Source organism: Trichomycterus rosablanca, chromosome 27 (genome assembly GCF_030014385.1).
Source record: "Trichomycterus rosablanca isolate fTriRos1 chromosome 27, fTriRos1.hap1, whole genome shotgun sequence".
In the NCBI taxonomy this organism is placed as follows: Eukaryota; Metazoa; Chordata; class Actinopteri; order Siluriformes; family Trichomycteridae; genus Trichomycterus; species Trichomycterus rosablanca.
This window is the reverse complement of record NC_086014.1, coordinates 8,962,404-8,979,897: the sequence shown is the minus strand read 5'-3', so window position 1 is coordinate 8,979,897 and position 17,494 is coordinate 8,962,404. Positions and strand designations below refer to the sequence as shown.

The window sequence follows — 17,494 nt, the reverse complement described above, 5'->3', positions numbered from 1 at the left end:
ACTTTTGTTGTTCGTTACAGGTAACCGAAGATGGAATTTCATCAACCAGACAGTTTCCCCTGTTATTTCCAACAGGATGGGGCTCGACCACACTATGGAGCAGGTGTTCGTCAGTGGCTGGATATTTCATCCCCTGGTCATTGGATTGGCCGTCGTGGTCCTGTGGAATGGTTGCCCGGATCACCCGAGCTCACACCACTCGACTTTTATCTCTGGGGTCAACTCAAACAAATCCGCAACAACCACCACCTTCAGTACCGCATCGTGGAAGATGTGACAGCGATTGGATCCAGCGCCTTCAGCTCCGTGTTCAGCACCAGGGACAACACATTGAACACGTCAAATAGCTGTGCATCTGTGTTGATAACTTTTGAACCACAACAGATATTGCAAATCTGATTGCGGCAATCGATTTCTGAGAAAATTCTGGTCTTCTTCGATATGCTACATGACCACCTTCCCATTGGAAAAACTTGCCCTTGATCCAATATGGCGGCTTTCAAGATGGCGGCCATGTTCCGGACATAGCCTAAAAGATAGGCCCCCTCACTCATTACTTGCTGGGGTATTCAGATATGTCATTTTCCTCTTCGTTTCTGAAATTAAAGAGTGTCCTGTGACTTTTGACTCACCCTGTATATAAAACATACAGTAAATTATAAATAAAGTATAATAAACAGGATGTGATGACGCACCTTGTGTATTCCTCTTGTAGTTTGCTTGGATCGCTTACAAAGAACTTCACCCTGAAGCTCAAGTGATTTGGAGTGACCCCTGAAAACACAGCATTCGGTCAGTTTACTGTAGTGACCAATGAAAAGAGAAATCAATGTAAACAAGTAGAAAAACTGAACTAATGCTAAGCAGGCCCAGCTGACTAGGGGTGGGTTTATAAAATCGATTTTTCGATTCGAATCGATCTTTATTTGAACGATCCGATATCGATTCATATAAACGCGAGATCGATCTTTTAAATACGCCCCTTTTTACGGTGCACACGGAAATCTGTTACCCCCTTTAATTTCGCGTGACCAGCCAGTGTTTTTTCATGCAACGAGATCTGACCTGCACATCAGTTTAGCATGGCAGAAGCTCAAGTTATGACCACTACACAACTTTTTGCACTGATTTTCGCTCGGCGACGGGTCGGTGCTGGATTCGGGAGGAACTCGGTGTTCGCTCTGCGATCAAAACTCGGCTCTCAATCAATGTGAGAAACAGCGAGGGGAAACGCAGGGGGGAGGTTGTAAACAGGTGGTGGAGCGCAATATAGTTTCTATCAGAATACATCAGCACACGCGACCTGATCGTTCTCTACAAAACAAAATATTTATTAACCTCCAACTCACTATAGAACAAGCCATGCTGCTCGTGTTGCCAAATCCACTCGGATTCATTTATTTCATCAGCGCACAAACTTTGATCTCTCGCTACTTTTTGATGTGCATGTTTGGACGTGGTATCATTAAACCTTTCATCACTTCTCACGTGTGTTTTCGTGACAAAACGTAGTTTTGGAGACCAGAGAAGCTCGCCTGCGATTCCCCCTGGTGATAGATGGTGTAGTGTAAAACCCCCCATCGCCGATCAGTCGTGTAGTGTAATCTTGGCATAAGCTGTTCAACAGCCAGGTGTATGTTTACATTACATTTACAATGTTGTAGCGTGTCAGACATATAAAATAATAATAAAAAATGAATGTTACTGTTTTCTGTTTTGGATTAATTATTTATGTAAACAAATTACACAAATATTTTTAATCATGAGTGTTCTTTGTACAATTATCACATTCGTTCTCTGAACATCTGTACATATGTAAACAAAACCTGTTAATGTAACTCAAATATGCCTAAATGTGTTGAATCGAAATTCAATCGAAAATCGAAGATCGAATCGAATCGGGACCTTGTGAATCGGAATCGAATCGATCCAGGAAATTAGTGGCGATACCCAGCCCCACAGCTGACCATGTCATACAACGCCAAATCAGAAAAAGTTGGGACAGTATAGAAAATGCAAACGCCTGTGATCTTCCATCCCTCAGACGGCACTGCATCAAGAACCGCCACTCAACAATAGCTGATATGACCACGTGGGTGAGGGATTACTTTGGCAAACCTTTGTCAAGCACTACAATACAGAGTTACATGCACAAACGCCTCTTAATACCTTAATGTGCAGAAAAGAAGCCTTATGTTAACCATGTACAGAAGCGGCGTCGACTTCTCTGGGCTCTGAGGCATCTAGGATGGACCATCACACAGTGGAAACGTGTATTGTGGTCAGATGAATCAGCATTTCAGGTCTTTTTTGGGAAAAAAATTCATTAAAAAAGTCCAAAAGTCAGGGTCTGTCATGGTATGGGGTGTGTCAGTGCCCTTGGCAAAGGTCATTAACACTTCTGTGATGGCAGCATTAATGCAGAAAAGTACATTGGGATCTTAGAGCAACATGTGCTGCCTTCAAGACGACGTCTTTTCCAGGGACGTCCATGCATTTCTCAACAAGACAATGCAAAACCACATGCTGCACACATTACAAAGGCATGGCTGTGGAAGAAGAGGGTACGGGTACTGGACTGGCCTGTTTGCAGTCCTGACCTGTCCCCAATAGAGAATGTGTGGAGAAGACGTGTTTGCAGGAAGAATGGGACAAAATAAAAGCTGAAACACTAAATCACTTGGTATCCTCGGTGGCAACATTACAAAGTGGTAAATGCTTTACCGTCCCAACTTTTTTTGGAATGTGTTGCAGGTCTGCAATGCAGGAATGGATGTTTATTAATAAATGAAATGAAGTTGACCAGACAGAACATGAAATATCTCAGGTTCATCCTGTCTGCAATGAAATAAAAGTCAAAGTAAATGCTGTCCCAACTTTTTCTGATCTGGGGTTGTATATTCATAAGTAAGTCATGTACACCAAGAAAATGGACAACCAACCAAAAGGACACTTGTAAGTCCAGGCACTGATGAGAACGCCAGGCCTGCACTCAACAGTCCAATTACAATCATGTACATGAATATAAAGTTGCCTCGTCCCTATACGGGAGGCTGCAGCTATAACAGGCTCCACTCTTCGGAGCAGGCTTTACAAAGGATTTTAGAGTGTCTGTAGGAATTTGTGCCTATTCCAACCACAAGGACATTTGTAAGTCCAGGCACTGATGAGAACACCAGGTCAGGACTCAACAATCCAATTGATATCTTGTACATGAATATAAAGTTGCCTCGTCCCTATACGGGAGGCTGCAGCTATAACAGGCTCCACTCTTCTGAGCAGGCTTTACAGAGGATTTGTAGCAAGCGTACTTGTAAGTCCAGGCACTTATGAGAACGCCAGGCCTGCACTCAACAGTCCAATTTCAATCATGTACATGAATATAAAGTTGCCTCGTCTCTCTACGGGAGGCTGCAGCAATAACAGGCTCCACTCTTCAGGGCAGGCTTTAAAAGGATTTTGGAGTGTCTGTAGGAATTTGTGCCAATTCAACCAAATGAGGATCTGTAAGTCCAGGTACTGATGAGAACGCCAGGTCAGGACTCAACAATCCAGTTAATACGTTGTACATGAATATAAAGCCGCAGCTATAACAGGCTCCACTCTTCTGAGCAGGCTTTACAGAGGATTTTGGAGTGTCTGCAGGCCAGACGTTCTCATTAGTGCCTGGACTTACGAATACTCTTGTGGTTGGAACTGGCACAAATTCCTACACTCAACAGTCCAATATAAAGTTGCCTTGTCTCTAGACTGCAGTTGAAGCTGCAGCTATAACAGGCTCCACTCTTCTGAGCAGGCTTTACAGAGGATTTTGGAGTGTCTGTAGGAATTTGTGCCAATTCAATCAAGTGTTTGTCCAGTCCATTTACCTTTCAAAAATAGTTTATCAGTTGTACCTACTTTTTAGTTGCTTTCTTATAGGTTTGCTTGGTTCCAGCCACCTCTGCAAATAAAAAAAATGACTTCAGTAAAAGACAGTATTAAACATTTATCTGAATCTAATCATAAAGCTGAGCACTGGACTGTGACCTACAATTTACTCGACCGTAGGTTTCATTTGTATAGATACGCGTCTACCTATTTAACCATCCACCCACACGTGTGTGTATGTGAGCAATGGAAGAAATTGAAGACTTGTTTAAATGTGCAGGACAAAGTTCAGGTTTCAGAAATAACACCCGGCAACTCGGATTATTCATTTAGACCACGTGTCTAAAGCAGGGGTGTGAAACTCATTTTCACCGAGGGCCACTTCTGCATTATGGTGGCCCTCAAAGGGCCAATTGTTACGTATCCTGCTGTGATTGCAGTCTGCCTGCCAGAATTAAGTCTTAATTCTGTGTTTGGTGTCAAAATGTCAAATTTATACTGTATATTTATATTGTATATCTACATTTATATTGTCCTCCTTTACCACAGACACGGCCTCATGACACAAGAGACGTACCGATTTCCCATCTTTCATTAAATTACCTAATTCTGCTTCAATTTTCTCTTTATTTGTAAATATTTCTCAACATCATCCAGTGGCGGGATGCGGTCACTTTGCAGGTCACAAAATCGGCATGCATTGTAGGAGATGCAGTTTATGTACGATTTTACAGTGTATTTTAAGACAGACAATTGTTCTGCCCTCGCTATGAGTTTTTTCCCCATTTCTCAGCTAGACAGACAGACAGACAGCTCCCTCCAAAATACAGTTACGTCGGTTTTATTTGCATCCCAACTGTGTGATACACTGTGTGCATCAGCATGGAGTAAAACTACAAAATACAAACAATAAAAACTTTATACAGTACATGCACGTACAGTAGCTGTAGTTAAGTGTTACATCTGGTACGATATGAAATGTAACCAAACGTAAAATAGCGCTATGCGTACAAATACTAACTGCTACAGTAACGGTAACAACCGTATTTAATTATGGAATTACGGTAAAGTCGTAACTGAAACGCTGTAACATACTCGCTGAGAACTGAGAATATAAACGGAGCATTAACTTCTATTTATTATTGTGTACGCTACTGACTACGCTACCCTGCGTTCTTTTGCCGCTAAAACGTAAAAGTGACATGGCTTCTAAGCGAAGGTCAAAGTTTGTTGCCATGACTACGATGTCAACGGTTGCCACCTCAAGGCGCAGGTGTCGCATTAAATTATAAGTACGTCTCTGTAACTACTCGAACCATCAAAACGATCATACGTCTTTTAAGCTCTCGCAGGCCACATAAAATTACGGGGCTATGAGTTTGACACCCCTGACTTAAAATGTAAAGTCTATGCTGCTTTAAACTACATCTCCCACAATGCATGTCGATTTTGTGACCCGCGAAGTGACTGCATCCCGCATCCCACCATTAGATTGAAGTGTTTTCACATCGGCGTTTAACGAAGGCGGTTTTCACTGATCAGCCATAACATTAAAACCACCTCCTTGTTTCTACACTCACTTCAGTTCATTTTATCAGCTCCACTTACCATATAGAAGCACTTTGTAGTTCTACAATTACTGACTGTACTCCATATATTTCTCAACATACTTTTTTAGCCTGCTTTCACCCTGTTCTTCAATGGTCAGGACCCCCACATGACCACCACAGAGCAGGTATTATTTAGGTGGTGGATTATTCTCAGCACTGCAGTGACACTGATTTACATGGTGGTGGTGTTAGACATTCCTACCTAGTCGGTCCACCTTGTAGATGTAAAGTCAGAGACGATCGCTCATCTATTGCTGCTGTTTGAGTTGGTCATCTTCTAGACCCTCATCAGTGGTCCAGGACGCTTTCCCACGGGGCACTGTTGGCTGGATATTTTAGGTTGGTGGACTATTCTCAGTCCAGCAGTGACAGTGTGGTGTTTAAAAACTCATACCAGCACAACACACACTAACACACCACCACCATGTCAGTATCACTGCAGTGCTGAGAATGATCCAACAGTCAAATAATACCTGCTCTGTAGTGGTCCTGACCATTGAAGGACAGTGAGTGTAGAAACAAGGAGGTGGTTTTAATGTTATGGCTGATCAGTGCATATGTGTGTGTGTGTGTGTTATTATGTGCTCCAGTTATTTATCCACTGATAAAGAACAGCTGCAGGAATAATTAAAATGACATACATTCCTCGTAGGACAATTTACATAACGAGTGTATGAACTGTAGCTTTATCTTACTAAGAGAAGACGCACCTTGTATGTGTGTGTGTGTGTGTGTGTGTGTGTGTGTGTGTGTGTGTGTGTTTGTGTATGTCAGTGTGGCTTGCCTGGGATTCTGAGGAGTCATCAGTGATCTGAAGTCCAAAGTAGTCTCGCTCTGTCAGATCCAGATGTTTAAAGACTGCATCCAACAAGACCTGACCCTGATCCTGTTTCTAGAGAGAGAGAGACATAGAAAGAGAGAGAAATTACACCAACACTAGAGATGTGTGTGTGTGTGTGTGTGTGTGTTTACTTACATTTACTCTGAATTCCTGCACTGTGTTGTCCAGCAGTAAAACGTTACACACCACCTGGGAGCTTGATCTTTCTTGTACCACTTCGGACTCTCCCACATCGGAGCTTCGGCCAGCAGGCAACCGGAAGCGTGCGGTCATTACTGTCCTCACACTATCTGCACAACGCACACACAAGAATAGTCACATTAATTACCAGTCACTCTTCAGGCTAAGAAAGTCACATGATCTATTTATGTCAACACACGGTCACATGGACACATGGTCAGGCTACTCCGTGTATGGCATAAGGTGAAGTGAATAACACTGATTATCTCTTCATCACGGCACCTGTTGATGTGTTAGAGAAAGGAACAGTGGTAAACCGGCGACAGGGTCATGGGCGACCAAGGCTCACTGATGCACATGGGGAGTGAACATACAAGTCCGATCCATGGAGGCCTCACGTCACAACTTAGAGGGGTTAAAGGATCTGCTGCTGACATCTTGGTGCCAGATACCAGAGCACACCTTCAGGGGTCTAGTGGAGTCCATGTCTCAATGGGTCAGGGCTGGTTTGGCAGCAAAAAGTGGGACCAACACAATATTCGGAAGGTGGTTATAATGTTATGCCTGATCATGTTCAACAATAAGAACAAAAATGCTGTTAATGGTTTTGCGTACTAGGAGTTTAACACTGGGATAAGTGTTAAACTCAACACAAGACCATTGGGATTAGTTTCTTTACTTATTAACATTTAAGGCAGTAATAAACAAAAATATTAGACCCACCCAAAAAAATGCACAGTAATGCTTATTTTGTTACAGTTGTGCATGTCACGGTCAGAAACATTAAATGTTGGGACACGTGGCAGCACCAGTGTTGAACGCAGCAGATATGATCAGCCATGAAGGCCTGAGTGACTTTGATAAGAGCCAAATCGTTCTGGCCAGACAACTGGGTCGTAGTATCTCTGAAGGAGCACGGGGGGGGGGGCCTCACACAGGCAGCCGTGGCGAATACCCACCGACACTGGGTATGAGGTGAACGTGTCAAAACACAGTGCATCGAAGTGCACATGCTAACTCATGTTGGCCACCAAAAGCCCAAACAATGGACAGCCCAAACTGGACATCGAAGAAGGTGGTTGACCGGTCAGACAAATACTTTTTTGTTTGTAAGGTGAGTAGACACTCAAAGGCACTCATGGAATTCTTTCCACAAAAGATGTTGCATGGCGGCACAAAATAAACACAATAAAAGTGTCAGCTAGGGGTGGGCGATATGGCCCTAAAATAATATCACGATATTTTAGGGTATTTTTGCGATAACGATATTTTTGGCGATATAACAAAACTAGGGCTGTCGAAGTTAACGCGATAATAACGCATTAACGCAATCTCAATTTAACGCGATTAAAAAAAATAGTGCCGTTAACGCAAATTCTAGTTCATGTTGAGACTTGACTGGTAGAACCAACGTTTTAATGTCGGACTTGCCACCGTTGTTCATTTGCGGTTTGTTAAAATAATATAACTGAGCGTCGTAGGGATGCACTTGCATAATAAAGAAATAAATACACGGTATATTCACAAGTTGTCAGGAGCAAAACACTTTATTAACTTAATCTGTTACGGCACTGAATACCGGAGTCAAGCACGCTAGTCCATGAACTATGGAAGCCCCAAAAGGGTCAAAACACACTCACTTCGTGTAGAAACGTCCACTTTTCACATTTCACTTAAAAAACCTTGTTTTCTATAACATTTACACAGATTTTATTTAATGCGATTAATCGCGATTAACTATATGAAATTCTGCGATTAATCGCGATTAAAATTTTTAATCGTTTGACAGCCCTAAACAAAACACACACAAAAAAAATTTCATTTCAAGAAAACACTATTGCCAAAAAAAAAATTATGTTCAAGTTTTATTTAGAATTAATATATAATAATATATTAATATTAATATATTAATAATAAAGTTTCAAACACTTTGTAGAAATATGTAAGAAGTATGTAGGAATTACGCACACTTTTCTGTATTTTGTCTTCCAATAAAAATAATGTAACATAAATAATGTATCAAAAAATCCTTCAAGAAACGAAAGTGCCGCCGCTCAGGTGGCGCAGCGGTAAAGTACGCTAGCGCACCAGAGTTGGGTTTCTAGATGCATCGTATCGAAACTCAGCTCTGCCTTTCCGACTGGGTTGGGCGGCAGTATGAACAACGTTTGGCTGTTGTTCAGGGGCTTAGGGGTAGAGTCGGAGCATGGGTCCTCATAACTGGTGCGACTGCGGCCCCTGCTGGTTGACTGGCGGCGCCTGCACGGGGCTGAGGAATAACGTTGAGGGGGGTGTGACCCTCCGCGCGCAGTGTCTCTCGGTGTATGAACTCGGCTCGTGCGGGTGAAAAATGCAGGCTGTACTGATTGCGTGCCGGAGGGGGGCGCAAGTCAGTTGAGTGGCGTCCTCAGTCAGCGGTGAAGGGTCGAATCAGTAAAGAGGACACAATCAGGGTAATTGGACATGACTAGAATAGGGATAAAAATTGGGGGAAAAAAGTGGGAAAAAATAGATAATAATAAAAAATAAAAATAAAAACGAAAGTGCCTGTGCATGTTTTTAAATTTTAACAGTAATAATTATACAAAAATACTCAAAAGCTTCACAGTAAACAGAAAAACAAACACAAAGTAGACTGCCTAATATTATCTATTATTATTACGTATCTCCGGTCTAGCTTTTTAATAAGCTGGATAAAGCCTTGCTTCTCAATCGTTTAAATTGGCATCATATCTTTAGCTAAACCAAATGCGATAGCTTCGATCATTTCTTTCCAGCATTTGCTCCTTCTGTCATATTTTTACAAATGATCACTTCTATAGCATTTTTAGGAAATCATTAACAGTCACATTTACAAATCATGTCCCGTTTGTACTTATCACGACCTTTGCAACATTTTAGAACAAATTATGAACTCGGTCCCATGTTTGTACAAATGATCAGTTATGTACGAATTAAAAAAAGCTGCGATGTAGATGGAAGTTTATGTGACATATACTGAAGTGTCTCTCCACATTGCGCCGCTCTGCTGTCGCCCCGCGAATGAGACGTTTTTTAACGTTTAAAAAATTATACCCGTATTATCGTGAACGATACGATATAGCACACCCCTAGCCTCAGCATACTTCACGCGGAGACGGCGTTCGCCTGGCTTCGGCGACCAACGTGATGTAATTGCGGAGAAAGCGAACAACCACGGAGCTACACTCTGCAAAACTGACATTTTACTCTTTAACTGCATCTTCTGTTGTTTTACCCCGAGGTTACAGACTGCACGTCGAGACTGCCGTGCCAACAATGCTGCTCCCGCTAGATGTGACGGGTACCTGGCTTGTTTGCACCAAAAATGTCCAGAACTCACTACGGAAATGAATAACTCCATTTATTTTATACTAGTTAATTAAATTCTGTGTATGTATGATGTGTGTAAATCCTATTTATTCAAATTATCCTTCAGGCCACCCAAAGAGGATGGGGGGTCCCTGCTGAGTCTGGTTCCTCTGAAGGTTTCTTCTTGTATTTTTAAGGGAGATTTTTTACTTGGCACTGTCGCCCTCGGCTTGCTCAACAAGGGTTCTTGGTCTGTTGGTCCTGGAGTCTGTAAAGTTGCTTTGAGACAATGTCCATTGTAAAAAGTGCTATACAAATAAATTTGACTTGACGTCGCGCAGAGGCTTCGATGACACTCCGCGACAACGCCTGTGATTGGTCGGTAAAAAAAAAGAGCGAGGAAGGCCGCTCAGGTGGCGCAGCGGTAAAGTACGCTAGCTCACCAGAGTTGGGGTTTCGAATACATCGTATCGAATCTCAGCTCTGCCTTTCCGACTGGGCTGGGCGGCTGCATGAACAACGATTGGCTGTTCAGGGTTAGAGGGTAAGAAATTCGGATCATAGGTCCTCATAACTGGTGCGACGGCGGCCCCTGCTGGCTGACTGATGGAATAATGCTGATGGGGGTGTGGCCCTCCGTACACAGTGCCCGTCAAGTGTATGAACTCGACTCGTGCAGGTGAAAAATGCAGTCTGTACTGACTGTACGTGCCGGAGGGGGCGTATGTCAACTGAGAGGCGTCCTCAGTCAGCAGTGAAGGCAGGTTGTGCAGCCTCAGACTATTGGTTTGAATAACCTGAGGCTAACTGTGTTAGCTTAGTAAACTAAAACTGAGGTGACGTAATTGCTGTCTAAGTAGTGTGTCTGAATAACCTGCCGTATAAGCTCGACGCCCTATCAGAATCCTCGCTATTCAGGCAGCTCACTAGGTTTTCAGACAGACCCAAACTGTACAAAGCAACACATTGGATGTGGTAAAGTAACTGAATGGCCGACAGGTGTATCTATATGGCTAAAAGTATGTGGACACCCCTACTGACTGAGTTCAGGTGTTTCAGTCACACACATTGCAAACAAGTATGTCAAATAAATTGTTTAAAAGAATTATATGCTCCATTTTTTATAAATCCAAGCTAGAAAAACCATGCAAGTGAGAAAGTTGCACTACAAAAGGTCTTTCTTCTGACAGTCACGCTTTTCGCATTCACAGCACACATATGTTAGTGAAGGTCAGCCCGGGTCATCCACTGTACACGCACTGTGTTAGTGACACATTCACCAACAGCTTACCAAGGACCTAACACTGAGGCAAGGGATTACCTTTATCAAGCACCACAATACAGAGTTACATGCACAAATGCCACTTAAAACTTTACTGTGCAAAAAAGAAGCCTTATGTTAACCATGTCCAGAAGCGGCGTCAACTTCTCTGGGCTCGGAGGCATCTAGGATGGACCAATATCATAAGACGTGTTTGCTGCAAGAATGGGACAACATAAAACCTGAAACACTAAATCCCTTGGAGAAGGAATGGCAACATTACAAAGTGGTAAATGCTTTACTGTCCCAACTTTTTTTGGAACGTGTTGCAGGACTCGTAAATCAGATTAATGGAAACTTTGGTGGAAAGAAAGACAATCTCACACTAATGTACACCGATCAGCCATAACATTAGAACCACCTCCTTGTTTCTAGCTCAACTTACCATATAGAAGCACTTTGTAGTTCTACAATGACTGACTGTAGTCCATCTGTTTCTGCATGCTTTGTTCGCCCCCTTTCATGCTGTTCTTTAATGGTCAGGACCCCCACAGGACCACTACAGAGCAGGTATTATTTAGGTGGTGGATCATTCTCAGCACTGCAGTGCCACTGACATGGTGGTGGTGTGTTAGTGTGCGTTGTGCTGGTATGAGTGGATCAGACACAGGAGTTTTTAAACACCTCACTGTCACTGCTGGACTGAGAATAGTCCACCAACCAAAAATATCCAGCCAACAGCGTCTTGTGACCACTGATGAAGGTCTACATGATGACCAACTCAAACAGCAGCAATAGATGAGCGATCGTCTCTGACTTTACACCTACAAGGTGGACCAACTAGGTGGGAGTGTCTAATAGAGTGGACAGTGAGTGGACACAGTATTTAAAAACTCCACTCATACCAGCACAACACACACTAACACACCACCACCATCAGTGGTCAGTGTCACTGCAGTGCTGAGAATGATCCACCACCTAAATAATACCTACTCTGTGGTGGTCCTGTGGGGGTCCTGACCATTGAAGAACTGCAAAACAGTGAGTGTAGAAACAAGCAGGTGGTCATAATGTTACGCCTAATCAGTGTATGCTGCCAGTAGAAGCAAGGCATCGTTCTCACAAATAGCTCGAACTGATTCTTTGTTAGGTTGAACGATATTCACACTTTTAAATGTTACAGTTACCACATCCTGTTGAGCCCTAAGGTCAGCAATACTGTCAAACAGGAAATGCATCTCGTCTTAACCACTGTGCACATGTTGTCAAACATAATATGAATTAACAGGATGTACTTGCAGCAGACAAATCACTCTATGCTTGCGATACTGATGCTGAGCGTTTTCCTGTTCTAATCTGTACCAGTGAGACTAGCAAACCCGCCGCTGCTGGGTTCAAATCGCAATGCTTACATTTTAACGTAGCCAGTTAGTCTTCCGCAGTTAGGGACCCCGATCGCATTTGAGAAGGGTATATTTGCCTTACACACACTCCCTCGAAAGCGTACGCAGTCTACCGGCCCCCTATTATTTGCCTATACTTCTGTGGATTTACGAGTGAGGCCAGTCTTGCGCATGGAGAGTCATGCAGTGATTTCCACTATTTATATATAATCCAAAGCGACTTACAGTACTGTGACAGTATACAATCCAAGCGATCCAAGGCTACACATTCCCCACCCTCTTTTTAGTCCTGTGGCCAATTTAGTCTGCTGTAGGTACTGCCAATTGTGCCTACTCTATATCTACCTGTTCTAAAATAAAAAAATCTCAATGTTGTAACTGAACAAATGTGAACACAAAAATAATCATCTGAATGTTTTGTGTTCAGACGTACTTAGTTGAAACATTCAGATTTCGATTTTTGTGTTCAGACGTATTTATTTAAAACATTCAGATTTAGATTTTTGCGTTCAGACGTATTTAGTTAAAACATTCAGATTTAGATTTTTGTGTTCACAATTATTTAGTTAAAACATTCAGATTTAGATTTTTTTATTCACACTTATTTAGTTAAAACATTCAGATTTAGATTTTTGTATTCACACTTATTTAGTTAAAACATTCAGATTCTGATTTTTGTGTTCAGACGTATTTAGTTAAAACATTCAGATTCAGATTTTTGTGTTCAGACGTATTTCGTTAAAACATTCAGATTTAGATTTTTGCGTTCAGACGTATTTAGTTAAAACATTCAGATTTAAATTTTTGTGTTCACAATTATTTAGTTAAAACATTCAGATTTAGATTTTTGTGTTCACAATTATTTAGTTAAAACATTCAGATTTAGATTTTTTTATTCACACTTATTTAGTTAAAACATTCAGATTTAGATTTTTGTATTCACACTTATTTAGTTAAAACATTCAGATTCTGATTTTTGTGTTCAGACGTATTTAGTTAAAACATTCAGATTCAGATTTTTGTGTTCAGACGTATTTCGTTAAAACATTCAGATTTAGATTTTTGCGTTCAGACGTATTTAGTTAAAACATTCAGATTTAAATTTTTGTGTTCACAATTATTTAGTTAAAACATTCAGATTTAGATTTTTGTGTTCACAATTATTTAGTTAAAACATTCAGATTTAGATTTTTTTATTCACACTTATTTAGTTAAAACATTCAGATTTAGATTTTTGTATTCACACTTATTTAGTTAAAACATTCAGATTCTGATTTTTGTGTTCAGACGTATTTAGTTAAAACATTCAGATTCTGATTTTTGTGTTCAGACGTATTTCGTTAAAACATTCAGATTTAGATTTTTGTGTTCACAATTATTTAGTTAAAACATTCAGATTTAGATTTTTGTGTTCACAATTATTTAGTTAAAACATTCAGATTTAGATTTTTTTATTCACACTTATTTAGTTAAAACATTCAGATTTAGATTTTTGTATTCACACTTATTTAGTTAAAACATTCAGATTCTGATTTTTGTGTTCAGACGTATTTAGTTAAAACATTCAGATTTAGATTTTTGTGTTCTGACGTATTTAGTCAAAACATTCAGATTTAGATTTTTGTGTTCTGACGTATTTAGTTAAAATCTAAATGTTTCGCGAATATCAAGAAAATGTTTTGTATATATATATGTTTACACTAAATACGTCTGAACATGGAAATCTAAATCTGAATGTTTCAAGAATATCAAGAAAACAAGAATATGTTTTAACAAGATGAGAAAATAATTTATATATATATATATATATATATATATATATATATAAACACAAAACGACAACACCAAAACGACAACAAAAGAATACAAATAAACAGATGTGATCTAAGAAGAAAAATTATATATATTATTAATTGTATTCAAACCAATTTGCTAAAAAAAAAATTATTCACTGACATATTTAAGTTACCAGAAACTGAATTTTATTTTCCATTATTTACTTAATATTAAATGTTTTAAATTAGTCATGATTGTGTAATGAAATGATGTGATTCTTTATTTTGTTTTTTTTTATAATTTTGTCAAATATAAAGTTAATGTCAATTGAATGTAAATTATTTGGATACATTAAAAAAAAATAGTTTGGGGTTGTGTCAGCTTTTTAAAATACAAAACACCCTAAAAAATAAACTGGAGGACTTTTATCCAGTACTTTAATATAATGTATTCAATATGTTCAATACTATCGCCAGCTTTTTTGATTGTATTTGTCATGTTTTGAGATCTGATGATACAAATTGTGGGGTCTTGTTTCAATGCACAATGACGACTAATGTGATCGTACAATATTTAACTAAATAATGGAACTTTATGTGCACTTCAGGCTATATCTGTTTTAAATTGTATCAAGTTAAATCTTTATGTGTATTTTTTGTCTCAAGTGCACTAATGTGTTTGGAGTTCTTTCTAAGATTGTTTTTTTTTTTTTTTTTTTTTTAGCAAATAGTAAATAAGTGTGAACACAAAAATCTAAATCTGAATGTTTTAACTAAATACGTGTTTGACGATGTTGTTCAGCTTGCTTCACACTGATTCAAAACTGAGAATGAACGTAATGGTGAACAGAAGGCCAACTACATCTCAGTCACAGTAGATACAGTCATAGATATCATGCAGATACCCGAGGCACATTTTCCATTCTGATTAAAACGGCAGTAAAAATTATTTTATTTAGAACAGTGAAATGCTAGAAAGACAGCTAGCTTAATCAAGAATCATGTTGACAGCTGCTAAGTCCATGTTACTTAAAACACTATACATAAAAAAATTGGAATAACTCAAAAAGCTTGCAAAAAAAACCTGCAAAATGTTGCCTTCATTTTTTTTCTCCTCGATTTGTTTTTGACGCTTTATTTTTTAGTGTGATTTATTTGCTGATATGCTAAACAAAACCCAAACTTACAGTAAGAGACTAAAAGCCAGAATAATAACAAACACACAACTGAAACACTCGGTCATTTAAAAATTAAAAAGGTCAAAACTGATAAAGTATTCATACCCTTTGTAGTTGGAGGACCAGCTCTGATCCCAAGCGACACATTACCTTGCCAAAGCACATCTCTTAAAAATGACGAAACCATCGCAAAAGACCCTGCACAGCCTCAGAGCTCCATGTAATCCATCATAAAGAAGTAGTACAAATGTAAAACTTCAGCCACGCCCCGTTGTATGACCGTTATGAACTAGGAAATCGCACTGAAAAGAGTTAGAACCCATCAGAGGTCTACAGAATGCTACAACATGAGTATGGAAAATGTTAATAAAATAAAAATGCAGTGTTTCTTACATTTACTTTGACTAATTGCAGACAGGATGAACCTGAGATATTTCACGTTTTATCTGCTCAACTTCATTTCATTTATTAATAAACATCCATTCCTGCATTTTAGGCCTGCAACACATTCCAAAAACTGTAGGGACGGGGGCAATTTAGGGCTAGTAATGAGGTGATTGTAATCATGGTTTGGTACAAAAGCAGCATCCAGGAAAGGCTGAGTCTTTGATGAGCAAAGATGATCAGGGGATCTCCAGGTTGTCAACAAATGTGTGAGAAAATGATTGAAATGTTTAAAAACAATGTCCCTCAGACGGCACTGCATCAAGAATCACCACTCAACAATAGCTGATATAACCACATGGGTGAGGGATTACTTTGGCAAACCTTTGTCAAACACTACAATACAGAGTTACATGCACAAATGCCACTTAATACTTTACTGTGCAAAAAAGAAGCCTTATGTTAACCACTTCCACAAGCGGCGTCGACTTCTCTTGGCTTGGAGGCATCTAGGATGGACGCCGTGTGCGTGAAAATGACTGGCAAAGGTCATTAACACTTCTGTGATGGCAGCATTATTGCAGAAAAGTACATTGAGATCTTAGAGCAACATATGCTGCCTTCAAGACGTCATGTTTTCCAGGGACGTCCATGCATTTTTCAACAAGACAATGCAGAACCACATGCTGCACACATTACAAAGGCACGGCTGCGGAAGAAGAGGGTACAGGTACTGGACTGGCCTGCCTGCAGTCCTGATCTGTGGCCAATAGAGAACGTGTGGAGAATTTTGAAACAACGACGACCCGTACTCGGTGCCAAAGCGTCTTTTAAGTGTGGTGAAAAGGAATGGCAACATTACAAAGTGGTAAATGCTTTACTGTCCCAACTTTTTTTTGGAATGTGTTGCAGGCCTGAAATGCAGGAATGGATGTTTATTAATAAATGAAATGAAGTATCTCAAGTTCATCCTGTCTGCACTGAAATAAAAGTCAAAGTAAATGTAAGAAACTCTGTGTTTTCCATGCTGTCCCAACTTTTTCTGATTTGGGGTTGTATTTATTAGGATTTTAGTGTCACGTTTTACACTTTGGTTACATTCATGACAGGACAGGTATCTTCAGTTCACCTCACTTGCATGTCTTTGGACTGTGGGAGGAAACCGGAGCTCCCGGAGGAAAAACACACAGGCATGGAAAGAACAAGCAGACTCCACACAGTAAGGACACAGACCGCTCTACCTGAGAATCGAACCCAGGACCTTCTCACTGTGATGTGACAGTGCTACCGACTGAGCCACCATTGACATATAGTATACACATGCCAGCAAGTTGTAGCCTAGTGATTAGGGTACCTTGCTGTTGTTGGGCCCTTGAGCAAGGTCCTTAACCCTCAATTGCTCAGACTGTATACTGTACCTGTACTGTAAGTCACTTTGGATAAAGGCGTCTGCTAAATGATGTAAAGAGTGTGGTAGCATCACTGGTGGTCTGGTTACGACTGGTGGTGGAAATTAATGGTCAACCCAACAGCACAGGCATCTCTGCCAAATGGACATGACATACACTGCCTGGCCAAAAAAAGGTCACCACCTGGATTTAACTAAGCAAATAGGTAAAAGCCTCCCATTGGATAATTACTGCATGGGTGATTATGTTTCAG

At 40.2% G+C, this 17,494-nt stretch overlaps 1 protein-coding gene across 2 annotated transcripts in view; it reads right to left on the bottom strand.

Annotated features, from left to right (window-relative positions):
* LOC134304100 (tyrosine-protein phosphatase non-receptor type 4-like) overlaps positions 1-17,494 on the bottom strand; it is a 68,387-nt gene that overhangs the window by 45,919 nt on the left and 4,974 nt on the right. For both annotated transcript variants that reach the window (XM_062989658.1, XM_062989659.1), the window contains exons 2-5: positions 6,457-6,611; positions 6,265-6,372; positions 3,901-3,943; positions 696-774 (exon numbers count right to left, since the gene is read on the bottom strand). In XM_062989658.1, the coding sequence (XP_062845728.1) occupies positions 696-774; positions 3,901-3,943; positions 6,265-6,372; positions 6,457-6,594 (368 nt within the window). In that variant the 5' untranslated portion in view covers positions 6,595-6,611. The remainder of the gene's footprint in view (positions 1-695; positions 775-3,900; positions 3,944-6,264; positions 6,373-6,456; positions 6,612-17,494) is intronic.